This window comes from Charadrius vociferus, unplaced genomic scaffold, assembly GCF_000708025.1.
Source record: "Charadrius vociferus isolate BGI_N301 unplaced genomic scaffold, ASM70802v2 scaffold354, whole genome shotgun sequence".
Taxonomy (NCBI): Eukaryota; Metazoa; Chordata; class Aves; order Charadriiformes; family Charadriidae; genus Charadrius; species Charadrius vociferus.
In genome coordinates this window covers 111,205-138,557 of record NW_009648040.1, presented here as the reverse complement: position 1 = coordinate 138,557, position 27,353 = coordinate 111,205, and the positions used below count along the sequence as shown (strand labels likewise).

At 43.0% G+C, this 27,353-nt stretch overlaps 2 protein-coding genes across 5 annotated transcripts in view; one reads left to right on the top strand and one right to left on the bottom strand.

The window, feature by feature from the left end:
- The first annotated feature begins 1,833 nt into the window (after positions 1-1,833).
- Positions 1,834-13,568, top strand: VDAC3 (voltage-dependent anion channel 3). Of its 4 annotated transcripts, none has more exons than XM_009883558.1 (9): positions 1,834-1,867; positions 3,131-3,202; positions 4,348-4,397; positions 7,901-8,053; positions 9,016-9,068; positions 10,422-10,649; positions 11,518-11,668; positions 12,776-12,833; positions 13,076-13,568. In XM_009883558.1, exons 1-9 carry the CDS (start codon positions 1,834-1,836, stop codon positions 13,165-13,167), a joined length of 891 nt encoding a protein of 296 aa, XP_009881860.1. In that variant the 3' UTR covers positions 13,168-13,568. The 4 variants fall into 4 exon arrangements, with proteins under 4 accessions (XP_009881860.1, XP_009881861.1, XP_009881863.1 ...); XM_009883559.1 differs by lacking the exon at positions 1,834-1,867 and adding an exon at positions 7,111-7,113 and having other exon boundaries at positions 3,136-3,202; XM_009883561.1 differs by lacking the exon at positions 1,834-1,867 and adding an exon at positions 5,855-5,857 and having other exon boundaries at positions 3,136-3,202.
- Positions 13,569-13,986: 418 nt separating this feature from the next.
- The window catches only part of IKBKB (inhibitor of kappa light polypeptide gene enhancer in B-cells, kinase beta), a 14,014-nt gene continuing 647 nt past the window's right edge, over positions 13,987-27,353 (bottom strand). Inside the window, exons 2-20 of the mRNA XM_009883564.1 lie at positions 25,925-26,042; positions 25,112-25,181; positions 22,191-22,279; positions 21,617-21,706; positions 21,122-21,246; positions 20,674-20,781; positions 20,223-20,352; positions 19,574-19,768; positions 19,216-19,330; positions 18,738-18,861; positions 18,335-18,486; positions 18,159-18,220; positions 17,395-17,504; positions 17,064-17,134; positions 16,449-16,548; positions 16,104-16,251; positions 15,783-15,910; positions 14,970-15,060; positions 13,987-14,397 (exon numbers count right to left, since the gene is read on the bottom strand). Coding sequence (XP_009881866.1) covers positions 14,329-14,397; positions 14,970-15,060; positions 15,783-15,910; positions 16,104-16,251; positions 16,449-16,548; positions 17,064-17,134; positions 17,395-17,504; positions 18,159-18,220; positions 18,335-18,486; positions 18,738-18,861; positions 19,216-19,330; positions 19,574-19,768; positions 20,223-20,352; positions 20,674-20,781; positions 21,122-21,246; positions 21,617-21,706; positions 22,191-22,279; positions 25,112-25,181; positions 25,925-26,042 — 2,095 coding nt within the window. The 3' untranslated portion in view covers positions 13,987-14,328. The remainder of the gene's footprint in view (positions 14,398-14,969; positions 15,061-15,782; positions 15,911-16,103; positions 16,252-16,448; positions 16,549-17,063; positions 17,135-17,394; positions 17,505-18,158; positions 18,221-18,334; positions 18,487-18,737; positions 18,862-19,215; positions 19,331-19,573; positions 19,769-20,222; positions 20,353-20,673; positions 20,782-21,121; positions 21,247-21,616; positions 21,707-22,190; positions 22,280-25,111; positions 25,182-25,924; positions 26,043-27,353) is intronic.

The window sequence follows — 27,353 nt, the reverse complement described above, 5'->3', positions numbered from 1 at the left end:
CCGCGTGCTGCCGGCCCCGCCGCGCGCCCGTCGGGGCAAATGGAGCCGAAGGCGCAACGCGGAGTTCTTACCGGTTTTCTTTCCCGTGTACGATTTTTGTTCTTTTCCCCCCGATTTTCCCGTAGGGCGGACGGGGCGCTGTGTCTGTTTCGTCACTGGCGTTTCCCGTCCGGTAGTACCGCTTTGCAGTCCGTGCGGGCGTCGGCTCACGGCGGCTGTCACTGAAGAGCATCCGTTGTCCCCAGCCTGTTCCTGGTCCGCGTTCCCCGGGGGCTGCTGTGGGGGGGATCAAAGCACAAGATGAAGGAGGCTCCGTTTAAAATCAAAGTGCTTAAAATGAGTACCGTGATTCCATGATTTCTAGGCCTCTGGCTTAGTGTTTCTTTTCCCGCTTTACGTTATGTTTTGTTGGCTGTTGTCATTGCAGCTGGTTGGTGAAACAAATTAAAATTTAGTATTATTAATAGCTGTGGAAGGGTGAGCTCAGTTCCTCCACAGTTCTGGCTTGCAAGTAGAGCTGCATGATATTAGCAAAGAATGAGATAACCTGATGTGTATTTTTTTTTTTAAGAATACTGTTTAAATACTCGCATAATATTTAACATATACATTAAAACATGTAGAATACAGAAAATACAGCTGTGGAGTGTAAAGAAGAGACATGTTAGGAGAGCACGTTCACAATATTCAAGATGTCTCAGTAGCCTTATGAAAATGAGGCATAAACAGAACAGGGTCAGCCAAAAAGGTGAGATTTAGGTTGAAAGGTGCTGAACAGGGTGGTAAAGTCCTCCTTTACATGAAATGTTTTCAGTGGAACTGGTGAGGAGAGCCTCAAGACTGGTCAGTGGTCAACTCCGTTATCATTTGTCTTTGTAAAGCCCATGTCCCTCCGTGTGGGGAAGGAGGATGATGAGGGACAGCGGGCAAAGCGTGGGAGAGGTGGGGATGTGAGGATGCGACATGTTTTCAGAAACCTGGTGGGGAGTGTGTCTCAACTCTTGCTTTTGTTCAATTTAACATCTCCACGTAATTTGAAAGTTAGAGTAGACTGATGTCTTCTGAATGCTGAATAGGTCAGTCTCAACTCCCAAAATGTGTTGTGGCTCACCGCCGATCGTTGTCAAACTTCTAATTGAAAATAGGTTATGTGGTTTGGAGGCCAGTTACAAATCCATATGATTATGGAGTGTTTGTATCATGTTTTCAACAGCTGGACAGTTCCCAGAAGCCAGCTGTCACCAAAACCAAAATCTGCTTGTGTGTTGTATGAATTCTTAAGCAGGGAGTTATCTTTCATATTGGTTTTTGCTGGAAAAAAATGTTTGAGGTTCAAGAGCATGTTAGGCAGTTACTGCGTGTTAGAGTATCACCACATTCAAATGTCCAAGCATCAGCCTTGCTCCAAAAACTTTGAAATCAGTGAGTTGAACTTTTCTGACAAAGCTATTAAAACACCAAACCTAAACACAAAACCCCAAACCCAACCAACAACAACAAAAAAAAAACCCAAACAAGCAAACCCAAAAAACCACAAACCCAGAAACCCCCAAATTTAAAGTATGAGCTGAAACTTCTGAATTGAGAGATTTGTGTGGAAAAAAACGACGTTTTAAAAGAAGGATATGCTCTGCTCCATAGCTGTGTTGCTAAAACTGCTGTAATAATTTGTGCTGTCATGAAAGTGCACATTCTGTATCTCTCTCATCAATTTAATGATTCACTGATTGTAATTTTTCCCTCCATGTTTGACAGGTAAAAGGGCCTTTTTACATAGTAACTCTGAGAAGTACCTTCTCTGTGTACTAATCTTCAGATAAGGAACCTGCAGTCATGTCCAGCTATTTTAGATCCTCTAAACTCACAGGTATATATTTGTAGACTCATAAAATATCTCAAGTCGGAAGGGACCCATAAGGAGCATCGAGTCCAAGTATTGATAGTTACATAGTGCAGGTTAGTTATAAGTCACTGAACATAAAGCATTTGCCTACTATGGGATGTAAATTGCCCGAGTGCTTCATTTTAGGAAACGCCTACCTGAAAACAGGACTTAATTGCTTAATACAGATACTGTTGTATTTGTGACAGAGGGACCAAGTAAATCAGTAAGCAACTAAAATGGTGGACGAGAAGTGATGACTGTAGGGATTTTACCTGTTTTGCTTGCATTATTACTTTTTAGATTAGTCTTTCAGTATGGTATAAGTAACAAATGGGGGATCAGGGTTTCTGGTGTCAGGTGTCGCAGAGAAGAATATCAACAAATGCGTCAGCTGCAGGAAGGATTAACTGGCAAAGAGTTACCCTTAAAATCAATCAAAAGCATCATCTTTGATAGCTTTTCTGGAGCAGGTGTGCCTTTACCTTTATGCAAACTTCTTCTAGAAGGGGAAGACTAATTTTCCACTGGGGGAGAGTTTTCCTACTTCTTTTAATGTGGATTTTTTGATGCAAAATCCCTACAGTGTGGTAACTAACACTAAATATGTCACATGAGCTGTAATATCACACACCCATCCTTTCGAGTTTTGTCCTCCAAAGTAGATGTAACAGTTACCTGTATTAGAAAATGTATGCTGCTGTGTATACACAGTGCAGAAATACTCACTAGTGGCTACTGGACAGCAGACTGAGATCTCTTTTTATATTTTACAAATCTCTGAAAAAGCTTTTTAAGAAGTCACAAGTGCACGTGGAAATGGAATGTCTTTTCCTTTGGGATTGTTCAGTGCTGATGTGGCTTCGCCACTTGGGGTCCCTTTCAGAAAGAGTCCCGTCATGGAAGTAATGTTTGCTCGTTATCGGAACAGCGATAAGGCTCCCGTGAGCTCTTTTTGCAGTGTGAGAATGTGAGGTCTACATATGTAGTTGAATGTAATACTGTTCCTGGGACTTAGTGGTTCCAAATAATGGATTAGCTTTCACAACTTCTTTGAAGTTTGTTTGTTTCTGACAAAGCGACGATGACGCAAGGTTGACTTTCATGAACGTTCTTCAAAGGTCTTGTGGTTCCATATCTGTGAAGTACGCAGAGGGTACTAGTCATAGACACTTATAAATGATTTGCATATAGTTTGGATTTTATGCTTTTAAATGTAAGATTCTTATGGCTCCCAATATGTTTCAGATCCAATGGCTGTCCCACCATCATACAGTGACTTGGGAAAGTCTGCCAGGGATGTATTCAATAAGGGATACGGTAAGTAACGTGACTGTGGTTTCATAACCTTTAACATTTTTTCTTAGGCATCTTGAAAATGACAATGAAAACATTAGTACCCCAGAGGCCCTCTAAATACCTCGTGGTAGAAATTCAGCAGAGGCCTGCGGCATCCAACCCCTTCTGATTTTGAACTTTAGACATGTATCATGAAAATGCTGCAGTAGGCAAAGAGTTAGAGGGGAAAATTACAAGTTTGACCTTAAGATGCGGTCTAGAACAGTCTCTGAAGATTGCTGCATTTTTTACCTTCCAATTTTTGTATTTAGAGGTATTAAATCAGTACAACTCATGCAGATTCCCATAAGAGACCATACATGGCAACAACTAGGTTCCTGAGGTGGAATGATCTTTACATTAGTCAGAGTAGCCTATTGTCATAGCTGTAGTGGAAGTAATTCCACAGTATTTGCAGTCCTCTTCAAAGAATTTAAATGGAGAAATTCTGATAGTAGTCCCTTTTCTAGGAGCAGTACTAAAAGTGTTGATGTGTTTTTACCTGGTTTTGTGAGTGTGTGATAAAGATTGCATTTGTATCCCAAATCCATGTGCTACATAAAATTAAATTGCACTCTCGTCTGGTCTCTGCCACCCTGGAGTTCAGGCTTTGCTAAAATTCAGCTCGGGTTCACTGCATTAGCGTCAGTTGTTTCAGGCTTTTCTGCTCTGTGCAAGGGCCAGATATTTCCCTAGATTCAGAGCAGATTAGGAAGAAAAGGAATAAAGCAATAGTATCTCTCTATACGGCTCTGGTTGAAGTAAGTTGAACCATATTTTTCTTGTAGAAGGGGAAAAGAAAAATTCCTGGCCTGCAATCAGAAATACAAAAGCAAATTGAGTAAATTGGAAGAAATGGTAACTGTATTGATTAGTCCCAGGCTGCAGGTAGCTGCAGAAGGGGGAGATACTTGATGATGAGTGTTACAAATATAAATTATGAGGCCACCAACTTAAAATTGGCAAAATTCCTTCAGTCATTCCTCAGGAAGATCAACAACTGTTGCAATATGAAAATAGGCTGTTTCAAGTCAGTTTGCCCTACCTGCTGTATTTTGAGTGTGTTGGAATTAAGCCTCGCTTGTATACTGCAGTGAAACAGATGCTGTATGCTTTTCTATTTGCAGGATTTGGAATGGTCAAGTTAGAGCTGAAGACCAAGTCTTCCAGTGGGGTGGTAAGTACTGGGGACTTTCAACATCACCTGCGTTGCAATGAAAGAGGAACTATGCGGTCTCTCTACTATGACTGCTACCAGTTACTGACATCTCATTATATGCATACTTTTCCTGGCTGGAAGTTTTGATACTCAATAATATGCTAATGGTTAATTATGCTGTCTTCTGAATGTGACAGAACATAAACAACTGCATTAAGTTCTAAAATGGGCTTTTCCTTTTCCATGCAACTCTCGTGTTGGATGTTTATCCAGCTGGTAAGAATGGTGACTGTTTTGGCATGTTAGCTCTTTATTGCTTTGTCTAGCGATGTTTTCTGTGGTGCGTGCTGTCCTTCATAAACTGTCCCATTGTTTTGAGTCGTGTTATCATCCATGTAATGAAGTTTGACTGTGTCCATAGCTCTTAATCCGCTGTATGATCCATGTATGCAATCCCCTCAGCTCTGCTCTTGTGAGACTTCACCTGGAGTCCAGCATCCAGCTTTCAAGTCCTCAGGACAAGAAGGACATGGACCTGTTGAAGCGGGGCCAGAGGAGGGCCATAAAGATGATCAGAGGGCTGGAGCCCCTCTGCTGGGAGGACAGGCTGAGAGAGTTGGGGGTGTTCAGCTTGGAGAAGAGAAGGCTCTGGGGAGACCTCAGAGCCCTTCCAGTGCCTAAAGGGGCTCCAGGGAAGCTGGAACCTTTTACAAGGGCATGTAGTGATAGGACAAAGGGGAATGGCTTCAAACTGGAAGAAGGGAGATTTAGATTAGATATCAGGAAGAAATTTTTCACTGTGAGGGCACTGAGCCCCTGGGGCAGGTTGCCCAGAGAAGCTGTGGCTGCCCCATCCCTGGAGGTGTTCAAGGCCAGGTTGGACGGGGCTTGGAGCAATCTGGTGTGGTGGGAGGTTTCCCTGCCCAGGGCAGGGGGTGGACTGGATGAGCTTTAAGGTCCCTTCCAACCCAAATCATTCCATGATTCTATGATCTTTGTCTAACAGTCCACAATAAGAATACTGTAAAAACAGTGTGAGAGAAAACAAGACAGGTACAGTATTGCTACAGTTGTCTGTTGCTCTAGGTTTTGTGCTTGTTAGTGTTTCTAATGAGCATTTTGCTGCAACACAATGGGGTTTTGGGGATGGAGACAAGGTTAGAAACAAAGTGTGAGACCTAATTTGTACTCGGGTACCAATAGTGCCTCTAATTGTTATAATACAGGAATGTTTTGGGTGTTTTTTCCTGCGGACTTAGAAAACAACAATAGTAGTGTCTATTGGTTATAATTGCCTCATAGATTGCAAGTGGTTTGTCCTAGTAAGTGCGTGGCATTCCCGAAGATGGCCAACCACCATAAACTAGGTCAGTGAGAAGCTGAGCTTGACTGCTGATTCAGACTGGAGTGTGACATGGAGCCAGAAGGAGTTTGGTTTTCAGTTACAAAAATTTCAAGAAGTGCTTTTACATAAGATGGTTTGATGAGACGTCTCTCGTTTAGTGAAGGATTGATGGCAGCAGATGCTGAGTGCCTTCTGCTTCCAGAAGCGATCCAGTTCTGACACCTGGCAAAATTCTTTCACTTTTGATCATATGACAGCATAGTGTTTTTTTCCTTTGGCTGTGAGAAAAGTGTTTTACAATCTTTCCTCAGCTTGGTCTAAGGAATAAATCAAGCCTTTTTAATCAGTTACCTGCCCTAAGATCAGAAGAAAGTTACTTCTGAATTCTGATGCAGGTTTGAGATGCCTTTACACTGAATTTGTGGAAGTGACATTAGAGCAGTGTGCAGCAATTGTGTCTTATGGTCTAGTTATGGTCTAGTGCATCCTGACTCGCATCACGTGTGTTTTTTGGCTGGCTAGATGTGTTGCAGAACTGCTGTGCTGCTGTGGTACTGCGTTAGCTCGAGTAAGCCCCGGTGTGTGAGGAATGTTACCTGGCTGAACTTCCCTGGTGCTTCAAAACCATTTAAAGACAGTCTTTGTACACTATGCAAAGTCCAGAATTGTGAAAGTAATGTACGCAGCATCCAGGAATACTGTCCTGGAATGAGACAGATCTGGAAAGTCGGGGTTCCAAAGCTTGGATGTGTTGGCAGTGGATACTGCCATCTGTTAAGCACTGTATCTTTCAATATTTGAACTTCAAAAGAGGCGTAACTTGGAAATGTAATGGCAGATTAACTGTATTTCTTCAAGGAAAGTACTTGAGAGATGAGGACAACTGAAATTAGATCAGTTCTCAGATGGTGCTTAAAACCTAGCTCATACACCTTGAGCTTACTACTGCGAAAATATGACTACTCATTGCTTTATATACTGTTGTGCATGAAACGCTGAGATGCTTATTGAGGCTTTGGGTTCCCTAAATAACAGGAAGATCTGATGTGTGGGGTACTGGCCGAACGGCATAGGACAGCATGTAACAAAATACAAAGTTGTTGTTTCAGTTACGCTAGTCAGTGAAGGACCAGCCTGATGGAGAGATGTCAAGGTGCCACGGGGGCCAGGTTATTTTCTGCTACTGTGAAGGAGAAAAGGTCTACAATTTTAAAGCGCCTTACAAAGGGGTGACCTAGCTTCTGAAGCATAGCTGCTGGCTGAGTTAGTGACAGAGAAGTTGGGTTGAGGGAGAAGGTACTGAAGTCATCAACATGGTGTATGAATAGTCCAAGTGACAACAGTATAAAGGGTGGGGGGAACAGCAATGTCAGGGTGCAGTAGTAGTTGGTGTGAGAAGCACCAATTACTATTCTCCAGAAGATGTTTTCTCATTTTCTCTCCTGAAAGGTGGAAAAAGAAAAAAAGAATAAAAAGGAAGAAACACACGAAATGTTTAGAAAAATGAGAGGAAAAATCAACTTTTTTTTTTTTTTTTTTTTTTTTTTGCTATACATCTAGCAGCATAAGTTGGATGTAGTATTGCTTTTCTTAAGGGAAAGTGGATTTCCAGAAGGACTGTAACAGGTGCTATTTTATGCACAATGGGGACAGTACTGGTAAGATGATAAAGGGAATTAGAGGAGATTGTGAGCAAAAATCCAAGGATACAAGCAGCTTTGTACCCAAGCGAGTATCGTTTTGTACCTGGATATGGATCCACGTGAAGGTACAGCAGAAGTTGTGGAATGGTGAAATAACAATTGCCACTTTGGAGTGAAAAAAAGGTGGCGCAAAAAGGATGTTTTGGTGCAGGAGAGGTTCGTGGATAAGTTAAGAAAAAAGTGTGGTAAAAATTAGAGGGGGGAGCAAGTAATCAAATCACGATGCAGATGAAAAGTAAGTGAAGATGTCAGGTCTTTGTGTAATAGTGCTTTTTCCAACCTGAGCAAGTTTCAGGGCTCTATCAGCACACATCAATAAAAGAAATATCCATAATGGAGATGCCAAAAGGAGTAGCATTTTGTGATGCAAAAAATAATTTTTTTTTTGGTGGGGATAAGGAAGAGGAAAAAAGTGGAAAATAGGAATGTAATTCAATATCAGAGTGCTGAAACTCATATTATGCTCTTGGCAGGAATTCACTGCAACTGGTTCTTCCAACACAGACACAGGCAAGGCTTCAGGCAGTCTAGAGACCAAATATAAGATCAAAGACTATGGACTTACATTCACCCAGAAGTGGAATACAGACAACACATTGGGAACGGAAGTTTCTGTGGAGGATCAGGTACGAGGAAGTAGATACTCTGAAAATGTTTCTGCAACTGGTATGAGAAAGTATTGAGTTGACCAGAAAACACTGAAGAGTGAAAGTTGCACAAAACTATCTGGAGTACTAAAAAGAAAGAAGTTAAGTATATTTGCAGGACGCAGACTGAGAGAGAGCAGCATGAATTTTGGGGGCGGGAGGTGCAAGCATTCCCCCAGCAATGTGCTGCTACATAGTGATCCAAAGGTGGAGTTACTGCAGTTACAGGCATGCAAAATTAGCTAGCTGGGTGAATGAGTATCATTATTATCCACTCCAAGTAAGAGTTTTTGTTTAAAGATGCACTCTAGTTATGTAGAAGTCACTGCTGCAGTCATGCAGGGAGAACAAAAGAGGGGTCTCATAGTTTTAAATGCTCCAATACATGAAGACTTAAGTTTGGCTGCCTTGAAATTGGATATTTTTTGTAAGGTTGAAGAGAAAGATTAGTGTTTGCCACTTGGCACTGCTTACACAAAGGGTTGCTAGCATAGAGTGCTCTCAAAACACCCAATTCGTTTTCAAAGTAATAGTTTTATGCTTTTTACTTAATGTCTGAACTAAGGCAATGGTGCCAAACGTGGTAAAAGTCCTGTGGTGCCCTCCGCCACGTACAGCCATCAGCTTTTGTAGTTACGGTTTTGCACTTTTACCTGTGCTTTAAAATGGAAAATACTGTCCAGCAGAAAACAAGGGTGGGAAAGATGAGGCAGATACATGGTATCTTCAAAGCGTGTGCTGTTACAGGGCCTCACTGTGGGGAGAAAAAGTCCAAATTTTAATCCCTTATCATACAGCATCTTCATATTTCGTTGTAAAACATGGGAGACAATGGTTGTGTTCTGTCTTCTCTTTAGACAGGAAGTAGAGCTATGGTAGTGGAATATAACAAATTACGTTTCAGCAGAGTTCTGAGTAGATGTCTCTGTTTTTCTTTGCAGTTGGCAGAAGGATTGAAGGTGGCTCTTGACACTACATTTGTACCAAACACAGGGTAAATATTTTCCATTACCCTTATCTATGGAGTTCCGGAATTTCCCATAACCTTTAGTTAGAAATAAGTGCTTAAGCATTGTATAAATGCTTAAAATTTACTGTAGAATATTCTGTAGGCACTGTGGAATATTTTGAAGGCAATGGACAATACCAGGCTCAGAAGGACAAGGTTTGCTAAAAATGATTCATCTGCTTTTTGGCCATTGGCAAATTTGTTGTTTTGCAGTAGGTACTATATTTTTGTAACTCCCCCCTTAAAAAGCTGGGTCTTACATGGACCACTTAACTCAAACTATCTTTGTGATGGTGTTGACCATCCTACTGCTGTTGACTCAGTGCCATAAGAGCACAAAGCAGAATTTTTTTTTTTCCCCGATGCTTTTGGGCAGATGTGTATGCACAACTGAATGAGGAGGCAGAACTGCGTAGGTACTGTGATAGGCAGTGCAATAGCACCTTTTTGTCTTTCTCAATTATCACGTATTTATTTTTGGTAGGCAGTAGAGCAAAGAAGGGGTGTTTGTGTCTGGGTAATGCACAAAGCTTGAGACTGCTTTGTAAATAATTACTGGTATTTCTTTATTGTTGGGGAGAGCCTATTGGAAAAATCAGAGTTTGAAATACTGCTTGGATGTAAGGAATTAGAAGCTAAGTCAAAAATGAGATGCCAGGCCTGGGTATGAGTGACAGGCAGCATGGTGTTCTGCTGTGTTTTCAGTGGGAGAGAAAGGAGGTCGGGGAGAGGATTAAAGATGTGGTAAAATTCTGTCTCAGTTATGTTAAGTTCGAACTGGTAGAAAAATGAGCGCAAAGACATATTGGGGAGAGAGGAAGAGGCTTCTCCAGAGGGACGGAAAAAGGCTGAGTGGATGACGTCTGGAGGATGAGGAAGTTCGTTTTCGATAGAGGAGACTGGCATCCAGCAGCAAAGAGGGAAGGAAAGCAAGCACTGCACATGATGGAACGTGGAGACAACCAAGCAGACAAAAAGTCACTGAAGGACAGAAAGGCCAACTATCGGTGCAGGATGTTATAAATCCTCCTGAAAGAAACTGGTGATGCCATAATGCAGTGCACTCACTTGTGGAGAATTTGCTGGTTTTTAGAGCATTAAGCAGAAATGCTTTTGTCTCTTTTGTTTCTTGAGGGTTTTAAGGAGTTTCAGAAGGTGGAGGAAAAGGTGGCACTACGTAAATATACATAATACCAATATTACCCTTATCTCATGCCCTCTTCAGCAGCTGTTAATGTTAAGTTTTGAGTAGGCATTACAGTCATGTAATTAAATGGCTTTAAGGGACACACATACTTTTATACTACTAGGGATAAAATTGCATGTTTCTCTCTGCAGGAAGAAGAGTGGAAAGTTGAAGACCTCCTACAAAAGAGAATATGTAAATCTAGGCTGCAACATAGACATCGATCTCTCTGGACCAACCATCTATGGCTGGGCAGTGTTGGGCTATGACGGCTGGCTTGCTGGCTACCAGATGGCCTTTGATACAGCCAAGTCTAAGCTTTCACAAAATAACTTTGCCTTGGGATATAAGGCAGGAGACTTTCAGCTGCACACTAATGTGTAAGTATTATCTGAGCCTAGAAAAACATTATCAGAGGAGTCACACTAAATGAATAGTGACCATTAATGGAGTTAGGTGGAAAGGTGGGTGGAGGGAAGGGTACACCGATTTGTTTCAAAATAATTTATATTCAGTGTTTTCATCTTCAGTACAACTAAAGCAGGGGCAACCTTCCAACTCTTGTCTGCCTTTTGAGACCTTGTTTCAGGGTAATTTTGTTTTTTGCGTCTATAAGATAGTGGCGGAAAGGCACTTTATAATGTTAATTTGGAATTAAAATCTGTAAACTTTAACTTCTATTTTGGCACTAGATAAAAGAGCCTTCAATTAAGCTACTGTACCTTCCCCTGCTCCCCACCAGACAAAGCTTCTGGCCCAGAAAAGCCTGAGGTGGGAGAGAGGTGTGTGTTGCATTGTGCTTGAGTGTTTCCAGCTGTCATCACAGCGTAGCTCTAGTCTTGGCATTCAGACGCTCTAGGTGTCTTTGAAGATGGTGTATTTAAACAACTGAGTCTCCTGGATTTGTCCCGTTACGTTTTTGCAGGCTTACTTTCTTAACTTAAGACAAGCGAGCAGGTTACCTGGGTTTTGGTGGGTTTTTTTTGTCAGAACCTCAAACCATAGGTCTCAGCTATTGGAAAGTCTTGTTCCATTCTGCAGGCAAAACTTACACTTTGGGTAAAAAATGTGAGCAGGGTTCTGCCAGCTCCAGCTAGGAAGTAGATGAGCATGGGTCCAGGGAAGTATTGCAGCTCTTGGTTCGTTTTAAGAGATAATGAAGAAATGATTGTAGGGAAGGGTTAATCTAAAGAGTTACTATTTACTAAATATGGCAAGGCTTGACACACTTGCATCTATTACAAACAGGAATGATGGCACCGAGTTTGGTGGGTCTATTTATCAGAAGGTTAACAATAAGGTTGAGACATCCGTCAATCTTGCATGGACTGCCGGCAGTAACAACACACGTTTTGGTATTGCTGCTAAGTACCAATTGGATGAGAAGACTTCCATTGTGGTAAGAATTTTGTTACTAGGAACAAGTATTTCAAGCTCCTTTAAATACTGAAAATTTGCAGTATGAAGCAGTTGTTTTAAATAGTTACTTAGAAAGTATGGTAGATGGCAAACTTGTGGCTTCTGTTGTGGTTCAAATTTAAATTGGGACCTTACAGGTCAAGTTTGTGAAATGATGCAAAAAAAAAAAAATCTAAAGCACTCTTTTGTCCATGGTGAAATAGTTGCTAGTCTGAGTAGCGTGCCTGGAGCCTAAGCAAAAGGTAACAAAAAGATGCAGTGTCCTTTTAATTCTCATCTAATGCAGAATGTAGAACTGTACTATAATAAAATGATGGAAGTTCAGCTGATCTTACAGCCTTCTCCTAACAATCGATTAACCCTTGAAAGTCAGCTGAGGTCCTGAGAGATGCATTGTTACTGATGCTTGCAAATTCTTGCAGAAATGTTAGGGCCAAAAAACCCAAAATGGTTTAAATAGTGAGAAAGAAAAAGAGAGAGAGAGGTTCAGGAGACCAAACGTCCATGGGGAAGTGACAGTGAATAAAAGTAACTATGTGTACATTCTAACACTAAGAACTGAAGTAGCAAGCATTTGTTACGCCTTAAAACAAGAATTAGTTCCGGGACAATTCAGCCAAAATTAAAGATGGGAAGTACTATTGTAAACAGCTCAAAACTTAGTAATGCAAAAATGAGTTTGCATATTCATATCTTTATGGCTTATTTAAAAAAAATCACTGCTTAGCAATTCGTGGACAGGGGTCTGTGAACAAGACAGACTTCATTGGCTGCTAAGGGACTGTAGTAACTAGCCCTTTAAAGGATATAAAGAGACATTGCTGGGGGCAGCAAAGGACGGGGTGGCATTTTATGTAGGCATAACGGGTCACAATTTGAGGGAAAGATTGGAACTATTACTTAAGCCTGTTACAGCTTAAGCTGGAAGCTCTTGAGAAGAGGAAGATTGGAATATGCCTCTCCTAGAGGTTAGTCTACAAGTAGCTGGAAGAGTTAATGTATAAGCCACCTTCTCAGGGCACTGGGACAATGCTGGTCGAATATTTATACAATGTGTATAAATACTGTGATTTTTCTTTTCCTGTAGGCTAAAGTGAATAATGCCAGCCTGATTGGAATTGGTTACACTCATGCCCTCCGACCTGGTACGTAAGTCCAACTGGTAGCAGCATATAGTACTACACCACGGGTTATTTTACTGTCATCTCTAGAACAGAATAAATAAACCAAGTAGCTAGAAATCTTACCTAGGCTCATAGAAGTAAAGGATGTGTACGTACAGAAGTTCCTATAGCAACTAAGACACATTAGTGAGGCTCAAGTACTTGAGGGAGGATATTGTCCAAGGATATTCGTGTATGAAGGGTCTCATTACTTTCTTTCCTAGGTGTAAAGCTCACCCTCTCGAGCTTGATTGATGGCAAGAATTTCAGTGCTGGAGGTCACAAAGTTGGGCTGGGATTTGAGCTGGAAGCTTAATGCAGCTTGAAGTAAAACAGGTGGTGCTCTGGAAGATGAAGGAAAAGTATACCCAGTGTGTTTCGGCCTTAATATTACTCTGAAATTTCAAGAAGTGTGAACTTTCTATTCTTCCAAAGAATCATTTTAACCCAACACTGAAGTCCAGAGAGTGCCAGCACATCAAAGGAAGATACTTGAAGGCATGCATGGAAGTTGTGATGTTTGTGCCACATTTCACTTCAGTTTCCTGTATTTTATTCTGTTCCTAAAAACAGATGAAAATCCCACCTCTTCCCAGTATTGTATTGCATCCTGCATGTCCTGTAATTCACAACCTTTTATAAAAGGTGGTCTTTGTGCTGTAGTGGAAACTTGGGTTTACATCAGAATGAAATAAATTGGTCACAGTTGGAACACAATGTTGGTGTGTCTTGTCTCTCGGTGAGGTTCAGAACAGCTGGGCTCCATGCAGCGGTGTTTTGGGGTTGGTGGTTTTTTTGGTGCAACTTTAAGCATGGTTAATAGATAATCTGCAAATGCTTTGTTAAACTGTATGTGTACACAAAGACTTCCTTCTCTGTGGTCTCTAGGATAACATCGTTACAACTCTCGTGCTTTAGAGACCTGCACAGTGAAAGCAGCTTCATTAAAGTGTTATTGAGGGTATCAAAAAGAGCAACCCAAAAGTTTACATGTTTTAGATAATTTCGTTCACATATAGGAAATGAGTATTAGGTAAGTACAACCGTTACACTTAAGGAAAAAAGTGCAAATCAGCAAAATGAAGAAGCTAAGTTCACAGTTCAAGTATCTAAGGAAGGTGACATCTACCAGTGACTGTGCAAGCTGATTGCATGTGTTGTCCATTGTTCATGAGAAAGCCTAAAAGGCAGCAGAACATGTGATGCCTACGGGAAGATACATCAGGACAGAGAATAAGAATATCTGCTGTCTTAAGGCACAATTAAGAATATTTTCCAAGCAGTTAGAACAGGCATTTCCTACTGTATCGTTGTGAAAAAAGTGCCTGAGAGGTGGATCCTAAAGGCTAGGCCATGTGTATCACATACGCAGTAGGTGACAGTAGAAGGAGGCATTTGAACTTCCCTTCTCGGAGGCAACAGCTTTTCACAGTTTGCTTCCCGAAGTAGCATGTCTTTGGAGGCAACTGAAGTGATTTTACATCTGGGTTTGTTCTGGACTGTTTGTTTCTTCTACCTGAAGCTGCAGCCAGCTCCAATCTAGAGCCTAAAAAATAAACAAAACTACAAAGTTCAACACTAGCTTACAGTTGTGATTTCTCCAGTATAAAGGGGAAGCAATTTAAAATATTTAAAAAATTTGAGAACAAATTGGTCAATACAGCTTTGTGATGAACTATGCAACTGCTGTAAAGGAAACCCTTAAGTTACTTATTTTCTCTAATATTTTACTTTCTTTTCAATATTCTGCTTCATTAAATAAGCATCCCTGCCCACCACTGTATTGCCACCACAAGATCATCCCAATTTTAAGAGTGCAATTTTGCAGTATTTTTGAACAACAGCCAAGTGCCTTCCCCCATCATTTATTGTTCGGCACAACTTCAGTCCCCAGCGCATGGCTCCAGGTCTCAGCAAGCAGGAAATATGTCAGTCAGCAGTTCAAGTGGGGGAGTGGGTGCTTTCTGTCTCCCACAACTCCTACTCTGTCCTTGTCCAAAAGACTAATATGCAGATTTCTATTAGCCATATTACTTATTGGTGGCAAGGTTACACAAACAGAAGTTTGAAGCCGTGAGCTTCCCCAGTCCCTTTATAGAAGCATATTAAATACATTACCATGAAGCTCTGCTCTTGATCCTTCATTGTGTCATGCATCACATTTTCTAGTTGGGTACAGATTTTCTGTGATTCCAGCAGTAGCTCCTCACTGAAAATGACAATTATTACACAATTATTTTCCACAGCAGCTTTGTTTAAAGAGATGCTGCCTCTACCTTTAAGAAATATTTCTGGGAGGTATGCTGCAGAGCACAGAAGTGTATCAACCTTTACCAGTCAGCTCATAAGCTAGTAATTCATATTGCAACTGGGAAAGTTGGTGGCATCCTCAGATTTACTGGGACTGGGGAAAGGAAGCACATTCCAAGTTGGAGTTGGGTTCCTAATATGTGGAGTCACTTTTGCTATAGAAAAAGCTGCAGAACAGCCTATAAACTAACGGATTAAGCAACATACAAATAAACAAACTAAGGTTTCTCTTTCCAACAGGTCACCCAATTTATTTCAGCAACCCAGAACTAAATGTGCTGACTTATAGCAGTCTCTCCTTTATGATACAGCTCAGCTACTATCACCTTACATGACAATGCTCCAACAATTCCTGTGGCAGCATATTTCAAGTAAGCCCAACCATTCTGGGTAAAACAAACCCGTTATTATTGAGGCAGGGGGAAGTGAAGCTGTACCTTGTTCCCCATTTTCCATAAGGAAGATTCACAAGCCCCAGGAAGTCCAACTACTAGGTGGAAAAGACTGCTGAACACAAAGCGTAAAATGCAAGAAAGCTTGTGTGTCATTATTTCACAAAGCAGGAGTCCCAGCTTTGTAGTGCTAGAATTAGCAACTACAGAAGTCCAGACTTTGCCTCACCTTTTCCTGACAGATTCCGATAAATCGTAGGTTCCAGAAGAGACCTGCAGCAGCAGCTGACCAGGGCTACTGAGACGTGATGTGTTCATGCTCTCTGGACTGCCAGTAACAGGACCGCGTACTTTACTCTGAAGAAAACGCAGAAGATTCAGATTGCAGTTATTTCCACCGATTTCCAGCAGCCAGGAACTTGGCTTTAATATTAATTAAAAATAACAGAGAAAAAAACCACCAGACATACTAAATTTACTATTAATTATTTCAGTAACCTGTGTTACAAACCATATTTTCAGGTTAAACTGTAGTTTTTATTTTACTTACACAAGCAATTTTCAGCAAGTTCCACAGTTCTTTCTGTCGTTTCTCCTGAAGCCTAACAACCGTTTCCTCATCTTCATTCATCAGATTCATCACTTTCTCCACTCTGGGGAACAATTCCAGTGCCTTCTGCTTGCAAACTACAGTTTTACTATTAAAAAAAAATAAAAAATAAAAAATCAGATCACACACGGGCAACTGCAGCAGGGGAACATTTCTGAAGTTTCTTATTTCCTTTCTCATTAGCTGTACATGCTGGTTTTTAAACCCCTAGAACAAAACCTCTTGCTAAAAGAGAAAATGCTTTCTCTCAACCCCTCCAAAAAAAGCTCATTCTACAAAGCTCACCTGAGCTGAGCATAAATGACTCGGACTTTCTTTTCAAAGGTCTGGATTGCCTGTAGAAGCAGTCGTACTATTTCTTGGCTGTCACCACTTGTCCTCTGATCTGGAATGAGAGTCAGAGTATTACACAGAAAGGCAGAATTATCGGACAGGGTGAGAAGATTCTTAGTGGCTTGTTTCCACTGCTGCTTCAATCCTGAAACATCCCAAGTTTGGGGCATGCAAGTTTGAGTGAATTGCACTAGATTTTAGCTACCTTCTTCAAGATGATGAGAATTGGAAAGCAGAGTTGGTAGGGTGGGTCTAATGCCTCGGGGCTGCATAGCTGCTCAAAGACCAGCTATGTCTTTCATCCTTCCTACACGGAAGCCGCAGCATACACTTGCAGCAACAGCTTGCTCTGAGAAGAGCTCCAGAGGAGTTTCAAGAAGCACTCAGAAGGTGCCAGGAAAGTAGGGCTGGCCTAGTTTAAAATTGACTCCCTGCCACCCCCCCAAAAAAAAGGCCAGTCCAGCAGAGTTCCTGTGCAGCTAGAGTATGGGCAAGCCTAGAAGGCAGTGAGTTTTCTCAGTGCTCATTATTGCATCTATTGTTACTATCCGCACAAAGCAAGCTGACCTTGAGCTAAAACGTTTTTACCTCTCGGCTTCTCTCTCAATCTCCGATACAGCTCTCTGGCTTGTTCTTCTCTAGAAGACAAAGGCACAGAACATAAAGGATGTCTCTAGAACCTAAATTACGAACAAATACTTCAGGAACTCAAATCTTTTATATACCAGTCTGCCGTTTCAGACTGATTACAGGTAAGGAGTCAAAAACTCTTTCAGTGTCAAAGTCCTCCCAGTCCCCCATAATTTGGGCTGAAGAGACAGCACTCTTCATTGCCCTGCAGTGAGTAAGCTTAGCTAGCAATACTCCTACATCTGAAGTTCAAGGTAGTTCAACTCACAAATCCTCCAGTGTTCCTCCTTGTTTGCGACCTAGTGGGCTTCTCTGCAGGTCCACAATGTCTGTCTGCAGGGCCATCATCCTCTTCACTAGCTGATCCACGTCATCCTCCTGAAAGCAGGGCAGAACATAAGCAATGGGAGCCTCGTACTAAGAGACACTACCACTCACACTGGCTCTTCCTTTCTCATTTCACATTTCTAAACACTCACATCGGCAAGATGCAAACAGCAGCGTTGGACACAGACAAATGAGAATATGAGTAATTTCAGTTCAAGGAAATTAGGTTGGTGCTCTGGGATAAAATAACTTCCAACAATTTTTTGATAAAAAATTGGAATGTGCATCAAGAATGGGAAATTATTGCCTTTTCAAAATTCAAGACTGATGCTTAAAATTCTTGTGTTCAATCATCTAATTGTTTGCTTTCCCATTCAGTTTAACCTATCTTCGATACCCTCTTTTCAGCTATCCTGGCTCCAGGATTGGGCTAGCAGGACATCGAGTGCAACCACTGCATAGTCTCCTCTCACATTCCCCAAGATCTCTCTTTTTCCCCCTACACCTTACAAACACAGTACGCTTCATGAAGTACTGGCAATGGACAAAAATGGTACTACCCAAACCAAGGCAATGTGACATCTGGAATCATCCTAGACACAGGAAATTTCTATTTAAGGAAGGACAACGGAGAAAAAAAAAGAAAATAAAAAGGAAAGAAAAACAAACCTCTTTTCCTTTAGGATAAGCAGTTTAGAAACATACCCGCCCGCAAAGTTCCACAGCTTGCTCCATCTCTTTCCAGGCAAGCAGCAGCTTCTCAGAAGCTACAGGAATGAAAGAAGAGTGATTGTTTTTTTCAGGTTCACACGGGAAAAGGTAGTTACTTTGTGAGGATAAGAGGCATACAAAGACCTCTGTTTGCCAGATGCTATACTCACTAATTCCAAATTCAATCTGCTCTTTATACTTCTCCAGATCGATTTGGATGCTTGTTTTAAAGAAGTCCAGCTTTGCTTTCAGCTGCTGGGAAAGGGACGCCATAGAATTCTTCATCTTCGAGAGGGTGCTATTGTAACGCAACAGATTCATCCTGCATGGACAAGGAAAAGGTCCTATTACCCTCACAAACTAAAACCACAGACTTCCCCTTATATCAAAAATAGTTACTTCAGAGCGTAGCAGTGAGCACAAAAGTCGTTGTGTCAGAGGACGGAACACTCAGCTTTTCATTAATCGTTAACAGTTCCACTCATGGGCTTCCCCATTCCAACAGGGTCCCCTTTCCTGTCCTTTCCCTTAGCAAAGGCAGAGATAAGTATTCCAGAGAAACTGCCACCGTACATGGCTGCTCGCTGCCCCTGCTGAAGCCGGTTACAGTCCTCTTTCAGCATCCTGATTGTGTGCCAGATCTGACCCCACACTTTCCGCAACTGGAAAAAGTGGAGATTCTTCTTTGGATCCTGAACTGGAAACAGAGGGGGAGGAGGGGAAGGGAGGGAAATGTACGTATCAGCATGAAGCCTAAAAGTAGTGTTATCACATGACAAAACAGACCAAAACATCACTCCTTTGAGGGGCACGTTACCTCTTGCAAAGCCTATAGCTTGCTAACCCCTATGCAGCTTCCCCAGTGTATCAGAATCAAACACCTCCTTTCCTCAGTTATTTTGACAAACTGAATGAATGCTATGCCAGTTCATTTTACTGCTTCGTCCGCCCCAATATGCCAAAGCTCTCTACTCTTTGCACATGATACAGAACACAGGCAGCCCTCTAAACACAGACAACCTCTCACATTCATGCTAAAGAAAGTCCTTACGGATGCAGTCGACGCTTTCTGGATGAGGACGCAAGGCAACCTGAGCCTCATAAGCAACTTTCTGGTTATCAAAGAGGAAGAGGAGGTCTGTGTCTGCAGCTGCAGTATCATTCACCTGCAGAAGACAAAAGACCCAACTAGGTTCTCTCAGAAAAACCAAGCCTCAGTAACACCATAAACAGAATGCTCCTCCTCAGCCAAAGACTGAATGCCAAAGGCAACAGGGTGCCTATTCTGCCAGGTCTGTTAGGTCTGTGTGGTTACTATGACAAAAGCCTGCCACAACAGCAGGGAGTGCTAAGCGAGAAGAGTGCCTGCTTATTCACTCAACAGCAAGGAAGGGAGGATCCAGACTCACCTTGCTATCAGCTATATGTTTAGTGGCCAACTTCTGAGAAAGCAGTGCAAGTCCAGCTTCCTGCAGGAGCTCCTGGTCCTGTTCTGGGATTCCCGTATCTGACCGGATCCTGGCTTTCACAGTCTGCAGAGTCTCCTCCTCTGTCACAGGGTAGGTGTGTACAGTTCCCGTAACCATGTTCAAAACATGAAGCAACTACAAGAAGGGTAATGTGACATGAGAAGGGCTGAAGATACATTGATCATGTTTGAGCAGAGATCCAAGGATTAAGATACTGGCCACTGATAAACCGTTCAAAGCACTTGCACGGCTCAAGAAGTCACTTTGCAGCCACTTCATAACATTATGCCATTGTCCTCCATCAACTGGAAGCAAGGCCACATGGCAATCAAACAGCTTCAGCTGCAGAATCCTCTACCAGAATATGGAACCAAGCACACCCAGACGCCATTTGATACTCCCAACAAGCTCAGGGAGTATTTGTCCTCAAATAAGAAAGAGGAAAGCACCCGTCATTAACTGTCAGGAGACAGCTAAATGAAATTCTGCGCTGGTCCTCCTAGGTCTACGATTCAAGCCTCTTCTCTCATGGGCTACAGGCAACTGCTCTCTGGAAAACTTTTCAGGATAATACAGACCCATTGCTCACCTTCAAGTTCAAAATGTCATCCAAAGCTTTGAAACACCCATTGGGTCCATATGTAGGATGGGTACCCCTCTGCCGTGGGTGCCACATTAACATGAGTTGCAGCCATTTCTCCAGTCTCCCAGCCAAAACACTGAAGGACCAAAACAAGAAGGTGATCAGAAGAGGTAAAAGTGCATTTGCAGACACCATATAGCCTGGCCTGTGCAGAAGGACTGACAAACAACTTCCCCACCCCCCACCCCATTTCTCACCCCCGATCACAAATGCAATGTTTATAAGGCAGAAACAGAGACTCACAACTACACAAGTCTGACAAGGGACACAAGCACTGTTTGTGTCATGCACTCAGTTTATTCACAGATTAACATAGTAAGGCATATAATATAAAACTGGTCCTTTTGCAGTAGGAACAGTTTATCCCAGCGTGGCATAACACATTTCTAGTCCTCACCTGTTTAGATTGTTTGGGCACGGTAAACTGCTAGAAAATTTGACTTCTCCAGATAAGTCTTCTGAAACAACAATATCCAGCTCGCTCTTCTGTCGCACTTTTGTATGCCTAATGAATTCAAGCAAGTACAATTGTGAAATAATCACCTGCCTTTCCCAGCCTCCATGTTAGTACGCTCTCAAAGCCACTCTTGATGGATGTAATACAGATGCTGCTTTGGTTTTGGCTACCCGTCCTGCAGGAGTCAGTCCTGATCCCAAAGAGCAAGTATCAGGAATGCTGAACTTGCTCAGGTAGGTCAAACTCCTGCGAAGGGAGTCAGTCTCCAGAAGGGCAAAGGAACATAGGGGTATTACCCTAAGAATCAAGGAACCACACTTCTACTTCCTGTAAATGGGACAGCTGCATTGCATGCACTCTTCGGATCAGCTGGCCCCAGCTCACTCACCATTGCACTGGCTGCCAGTTGGGGAGGAATGGTCGGAAGCCTGTAATGCACTCAAAGGCCAGTGTGCCAAAGCTCCAGTAATCCACCGTCACCGTATACTTCTGCTGTTCCAGCAGCTCTGGAGCCTGAGACAGTTTACACACACATGAGACAAAGCCACCCATCTCTTACCTCTCTCTATCCTTGAAGAGCTCATTAGTGTTTGTACAACAGATTAAAGGCGGTGCTGAACGCCCTGCCTCTCACGAGCTTTGAGATCCTCTCAGAGTGAACAGCAGAGGTTATTGGCACTCCTGCTTCTTATTTATAAACAGACATAGCTAGCACACACTGTGAAAAACCAGCATCAGCAAAAAAGTCACCTTTGCTAGCTGCAGCACCCCAAACACACCCCATACCAAGACAAGTACTTCATCCCAGCCCCAAGACTGATAACAGTAAACTCTATCCCACTGCAAAGTGGTAGCTGCTCTCCCAGCTGAATTCCTTCCTTACCAAGTACTGCAGAGTCCCAACAAATGATGTGCATAGGCTACCCTGATCCAACTCCTTAGCGTAACCCAGGTCAATGATTTTGTGTATTAACTGAAAAACACAACAGAGAATAATAACATTAGAGAGAAGTCCTGTTAAAAGCACACCATACAGCAGAGAAAGAAAAGGTTCAGCTCTTCAAAGGTGTGCACGGAAGGTGTCAACGAAGAGATGGAAGTGGAAATGGTAGGGTCCTGTAGATTCCTAAAACCACAATGTATGTAATGTTTTTATTGGCTTGATATACACAGAGCTGAAGACATTTACTGCTAATTCAGATCTTTGGTTAATCGGTACAGTCTGGTTAATTCCATAATACTTGGAAGTCAAAACATCAGGTGTTACCAGAAGTCTAATACAACCTTTCATCTCAGCTGCACACAGAATGCTGTTCATCTGACAAATACATCTGAGCTAGCTGTTATCCTGGGTTGAGAGCTTTTGCAGAGGGACCACTGTAACTGCATGAAGGGCACGCACATTCCTCTTACACTAAACTTGTCTGTGCAGGCAGAGACCCCTGGTTCCTGCTTACCCTTTGCTCTCCTTGCTGCAGCACAATGTTCTCTGGTTTCAAGTCTCTGTGGATGATCCTGTTCTCATGAAGGTACCTGAGAGCAGAAGCTGAGACACAGAAAAAGCAACTTGTAAGAGCGTAACCAAGAGTACCTGAAGCATGAGTTTCATAAGCATTCACTTCTACCTAGTATAAGCATGGCTTTTGGGTCCAATCCTGTACAATCAAACACACAGCAAAACACCAAGTGCAAGAGGAAAAGTCAGCGTCAAACACTTCTAGATACAAACAGAGTTTGCTCTCCAGGTCTTCCCTCATGCCCCTCTTGTAAACTGGACTAACATTGGCGAGCTTCCAGTCAGCAGGGACCTCCCCAGACTCCCAAGACCTTGGCAGATGATCGAGAAGAGTCCTGCCATAACATTTGCTCACTTTTTCAGTACTCTGGGGTGAATCCCATAAGGCCCCACGGACTTGTGAACACTCAGCTGATACAGCTGGTCCTTTACAATTTCAGTGTCCACAAGTAGAAAGTCACTGTTCCCGCACTGGTGGTCCCTCCAACTCAGGGGACTGGGCAGCCCAAGGTCTACCAGTATTATTAAAGACTGAGGCAAAAAAGCATTGAATGCCTCCGCTTCTTCTTCATCCCTATTAGTCAGGTGACCATCTTCAACAAGTATCGGTCCAATGTTTTCTTTAGACCTCCTCTTGCTATTAACGGACTTCGAAAAGCCTTTCTTGTTGTCTGACACAACACTGGCCAGTTTCAACTCTAATTGAGCTTTGGCCTTTCATCTCTTCTCCCTGCATTTATCAACCACAGCTCTGTAATCTCCCTGTGAAGCCTCACCTTGCTTCCTAAAATCATACAATTTCTTGTTCCTCTTGAGTTTCATGAGGAGTGCCCTGTACAGCAAAGCTGGTCTTCTGCCCCCCCTGGCTTGACTTACGACACACTAGAATTGCCTGCTCCTATGCTTCTAAAAGGCAGTTCTTCAAAACTGACCAGCACTCCTAAGCTCTCAAAAGCAGATTCCCAGGGTACTCTGCTAAATAGCTCCCTGAATAGCTCAAAATTTGCTCACTTGAAGTCCAGGGTAGCAACTCTGCTGTCCTTTTTTCTCATTACACTGAAAATTTTGAACTCAGCCATTTCATGATCACTGCGGCTAAGACAGCCACCTAGCACCACATCTCGCACAAGTCCTCCTATATTCACAAATAGCAAATCTAGGAGGGCATCTTTTCTAGTTGGCTGAGTGCTTGTGACAAGAAGTTATCTCCCACAAATTTCAAGAATTTCCAAGACCTGCTCATCACAGGAGTATGATATTCCCAGTTGATGTCTGGGAAGTTAAAATCTCCCATAAAGACGAGAGCTACCAATCCAGAAATTTCTCGTAATTGCCTACAGAATAACTCATCAGTGCTAACATCCTGGCTGGGCGATTGAGTGGCTATACTCACCTCTTCTTTACCTATCTTTTTCTCCCACATTCTTAACCTAGAATCCAAAAGCTGCTCCGCCAAACACTTTGTTCTGTCCTGTCCACAAGGTGTTCTTCTCCCCATTTCACCTGCAAAATTCTTCATAGAAAATTTCTATGCAACATTACTTTCTCTGCTCCGAACCACTGTGACTCCACAACTGGCAGACTGATGAATTCCATCTATACTGGAAAGACAATCTCATCTTAAGAATACACAAAGGCAGAATAAATGTCCTCTATTTTCTCACACTTGCTCAAGGTAATACCTTAATATATCTCCTCTCCTGTGGATAAAAAGACTAATCATGGTGCTAGAAAATTAAAACTTAGCAGTATTTCCAATTTGTGCTTTTCAGCCATGACTCGGGCCTGAGCCAAAAAGACACACTTTACTGTTCTCTGAGTGTCCCTTCCGACAGCATTGTATTCCCAGACAGAGCTCTCTTGTTCAGTGCAAAATGATCCAGATAAGACTTTCAGAAGTTGTCCACAATATAGCTGTCCCCCCTTAAGGACAGTAACCCTAGAAAGACCAACTAGGCATGCACTGTAAGTGATCAGGAGAACAAGTTATATCAATAGTCACAAGTATTTTTTTATCAGCTACAATTCAGATCATACAGTTGAAAATTTGGGTCTGTCCCTGTTCCCATACACACACAAGTATGTGAACACAAACTTCGCCGCAGACATGATCTGCCAATTGTCTCAGGTCAGCACTCAGTATCATTTCCTGGTCACTATGGAGTATAAGGATGAGGCAGCAGAATACAAATGCTCTGGGAACACAAAGGACAGGAGACAATGCCTAACAGCCACACCTGCGGTAAATGTAATGACAAACGCACGTTTATTCTCTTGCCACAGGCTTACTTTCTAAGTACACATCTGCCCCAAACATACTTCTTAAATATCTTCTTTCTAAAGCCTCGGCACATTTCCCGTCTTGCCTCAGTTGCAACTCCCTAAGATCACAACATAGCTTGACCAAAAAACTCCACCCAAAAAGCCTCTAGACAGCACTTGGCAATCTTTGTCCCAGAACAGTCTAAAATTCCACATAGTGGTTGCCCAAATGCTAATGGAAACCCACTGACCACACATACTCTGAAGTCCTGATGATCAGCTGTTAAGCTGAGGGTAGAGACTGATGTACAACATAAACCAAAGTCACCTGGCAAGTGCTAAGCTATCCAGAATCTTCCAGGAAACTCTGAGTGGCATTTTTGCTGGGCAAAAAAATCCATCTCTACATTCTCATGAACAAAAATCAAAGGTTGGCTCTCCCAGAGGGAGGGTTGACAAAGCAAGACAGGAAACAAGCATACTCTGCAAAGGTCAGTTTAAGATGGACTCATTAACGTCACTGCTGCATATCTTTAGAGCGGATTCGGCACTGAAAGGGCTTCCACAGTTCAGACAACTGAAGGTACTGCTACCACTTACCAATATCAGATAACAAGATGAGAATTGCTTCTTCCCGCAAACCACAGCAATTCTCCAGCTGATTCAGGTACTGCAAGGAAACAACACAGAATATAGTCTTTCCCTCTTATATCCCGAGTGAGGGTCACAGTCCCACAAACTCTTACGGCTACAAGAAGTTCCAGTAACAGCAATGCAATTTTCTAGAAGCACAAAACTACGGGATTGTGACCACCAGTAGGAGCAATTACAGCTTCGGGCCTCCGTCTAACTGCATGGGATGAGAAAAGAGTGGGTGAAAGAAGTCACCGTGATCCCCATTCTCCTCCTTCTACTTGCTTCATCCTTCATAGCCACTTCCCCTGTGCCTGGCCTTATCAGCTCAAATCTCAGTTCTAAGCTCTGGGTTTTATCTATGGGCAGATTACAGCAAAGGTTAGAAAAACAGTAAGATTAGAATTAACGTGTTATTTTTTCCTATTACAGATAGGAGTTAATCACTTTCAGGAAGGGTATAGCCCACAGATGTACCCTGCCCTACAACGGTCTTGGCCATACTCACATCCTGTTGCACATCCCTCACATATGCCCTCGTCCTCTACGTGCAAACTCCTCACAGCGTCACTTGTAGCCAAACAAATATGAAAAATTTCAGAAAGCACTTAAGCCTTCAAAAGCCAAACATAGTATCAACGACCAACGCACCAAAACTTGTTGGTGCCATGACAAGAATTAGGAAGAATCAGGATCTGAAGACAGAGGTTTTACAGGGAAACGTCAATAGAAACCCTGCAAAGCTGATCCAGCCCTCGGTGACCGTCCCTGGGACCTCACCTTGCGGAGGTCTCCGCCTTGGCAGTACTCCATGGCCAGCAATGGCAAATCATTTGGTGCAAGCTTCTGCATCCCTTCAGGGACGTCGCGGGCAGCCACCACATTGGGATGGTTCAGCCTGAGGAGTGGAAATGAGGCAAGTACGCATGATGAGTGGAACCAGGGTGACACCTGACAGATGATGGTTCTGCAACAGCTATGCAGTTTCACATACTTATGGTCATGCAAAGTCCTACACGGACATTAATCCTTTTAGAAACTGAACTACTAAATTCTAGAAGTCTGCACTTCATCCACCCTTCATGGACCTAAACTCATTCCAATTCCTCACATTTCACGTGCAGTCAGTGCATCCTTCAGCGCACGTGGACAAGACCTGCCTAGGCGCTACAGGAACGTGCCTTGAGAAGGAATGTGACAGTCTGTTGCCACCCTCCAGAAAAGACCCAAACCACCATCAGACCGCCACATCCTATAAAATTGACCGTCCTCCTGTCCTCGGCACTGGTGAGGACACACCTCGAGTGCTGTGTTCAGTTTTGGGCCCCTCAGGACAAAAAAGACACTGAGGGGCTAGAGTGTGTCCAGAGAAGGGCAACGGAGCTGGTGAGGGGTCTGGAGCACACATCTGATGAGGAGCAGCTGAGGTACCTGGGGGTGCTCAGCCTGGAGAAGAGGAGGCTGAGGGGAGACCTTCTGCTCTCTACAGCTCCCTGAGAGGAGGGGGTAGCGGGGGGGGGTCAGGATCTTCTCCCAAGGAACAGGCGATGGGACAAGAGGAAACGGCCTCAAGTTGCACCAGGGGAGGTTTAGGGTGCATATTGGGGAAAATTCCTTCATGGAAAGGGCTGTCAAGCACTGGCACAGGCTGCCCAGGGCAGTGGTGGAGTCACCATCCCTGGAGGTGTCTAAAAGACGTGTAGACGTGGTGCTGAGGGACGTGTGTTAGTGGTGGACTGGGCAGTGTTAGGTTGATGGTTGGACTCGATGGTCTTAAAGGTTGTCTCCAACCTAGATGATTCTCTGATCTAATCTTTTGGTTTAATTTTTGCTGCCGTTCACAGCTGGGCAGGTCACCACCGGGTGTGTCCTTCGGGTGTGGGAAGCCATGGCTGGGTTTGCCAACAGTCCTCTGCTGCAGGGCCTTCAGCCGATTCAAAAGCAGCCCAGAAGCGTGGGAGCCCTTTGGGGATCAGCTCTGGTGTCTGTTCCATCGCATCGTTCTATTTTGCTTGATAAGGGGACAAAGTAGTCACAGTGACTACGATATCACAAGGAAGCTGACACCCAGTGTGGTCCCTAGTCAACCTTTTACTGCCACACACAAGGTGAAATGCCAGGATCCCTGGTCCAATTTTGAGGCCAGCTTGAAGTCTGTGAAGGAGCATTAGAATCACAGAATCATGGAATGGTTTAGATTGGAAGGGAC

What these genes read in the sequence shown, in the direction of transcription:
- VDAC3 (XM_009883558.1), top strand. Translation starts at nt 1,834, where the DNA reads ATGTCCAGCTATTTTAGATCCTCTAAACTCACAG. An exon ending in TGTATTCAATAAGGGATACG is followed by an intron (nt 3,203 to 4,347) that starts GTAAGTAACGTG and finishes TTCTATTTGCAG; the next exon opens with GATTTGGAATGGTCAAGTTA. An exon ending in TTTCAGCTGCACACTAATGT is followed by an intron (nt 10,650 to 11,517) that starts GTAAGTATTATC and finishes TATTACAAACAG; the next exon opens with GAATGATGGCACCGAGTTTG.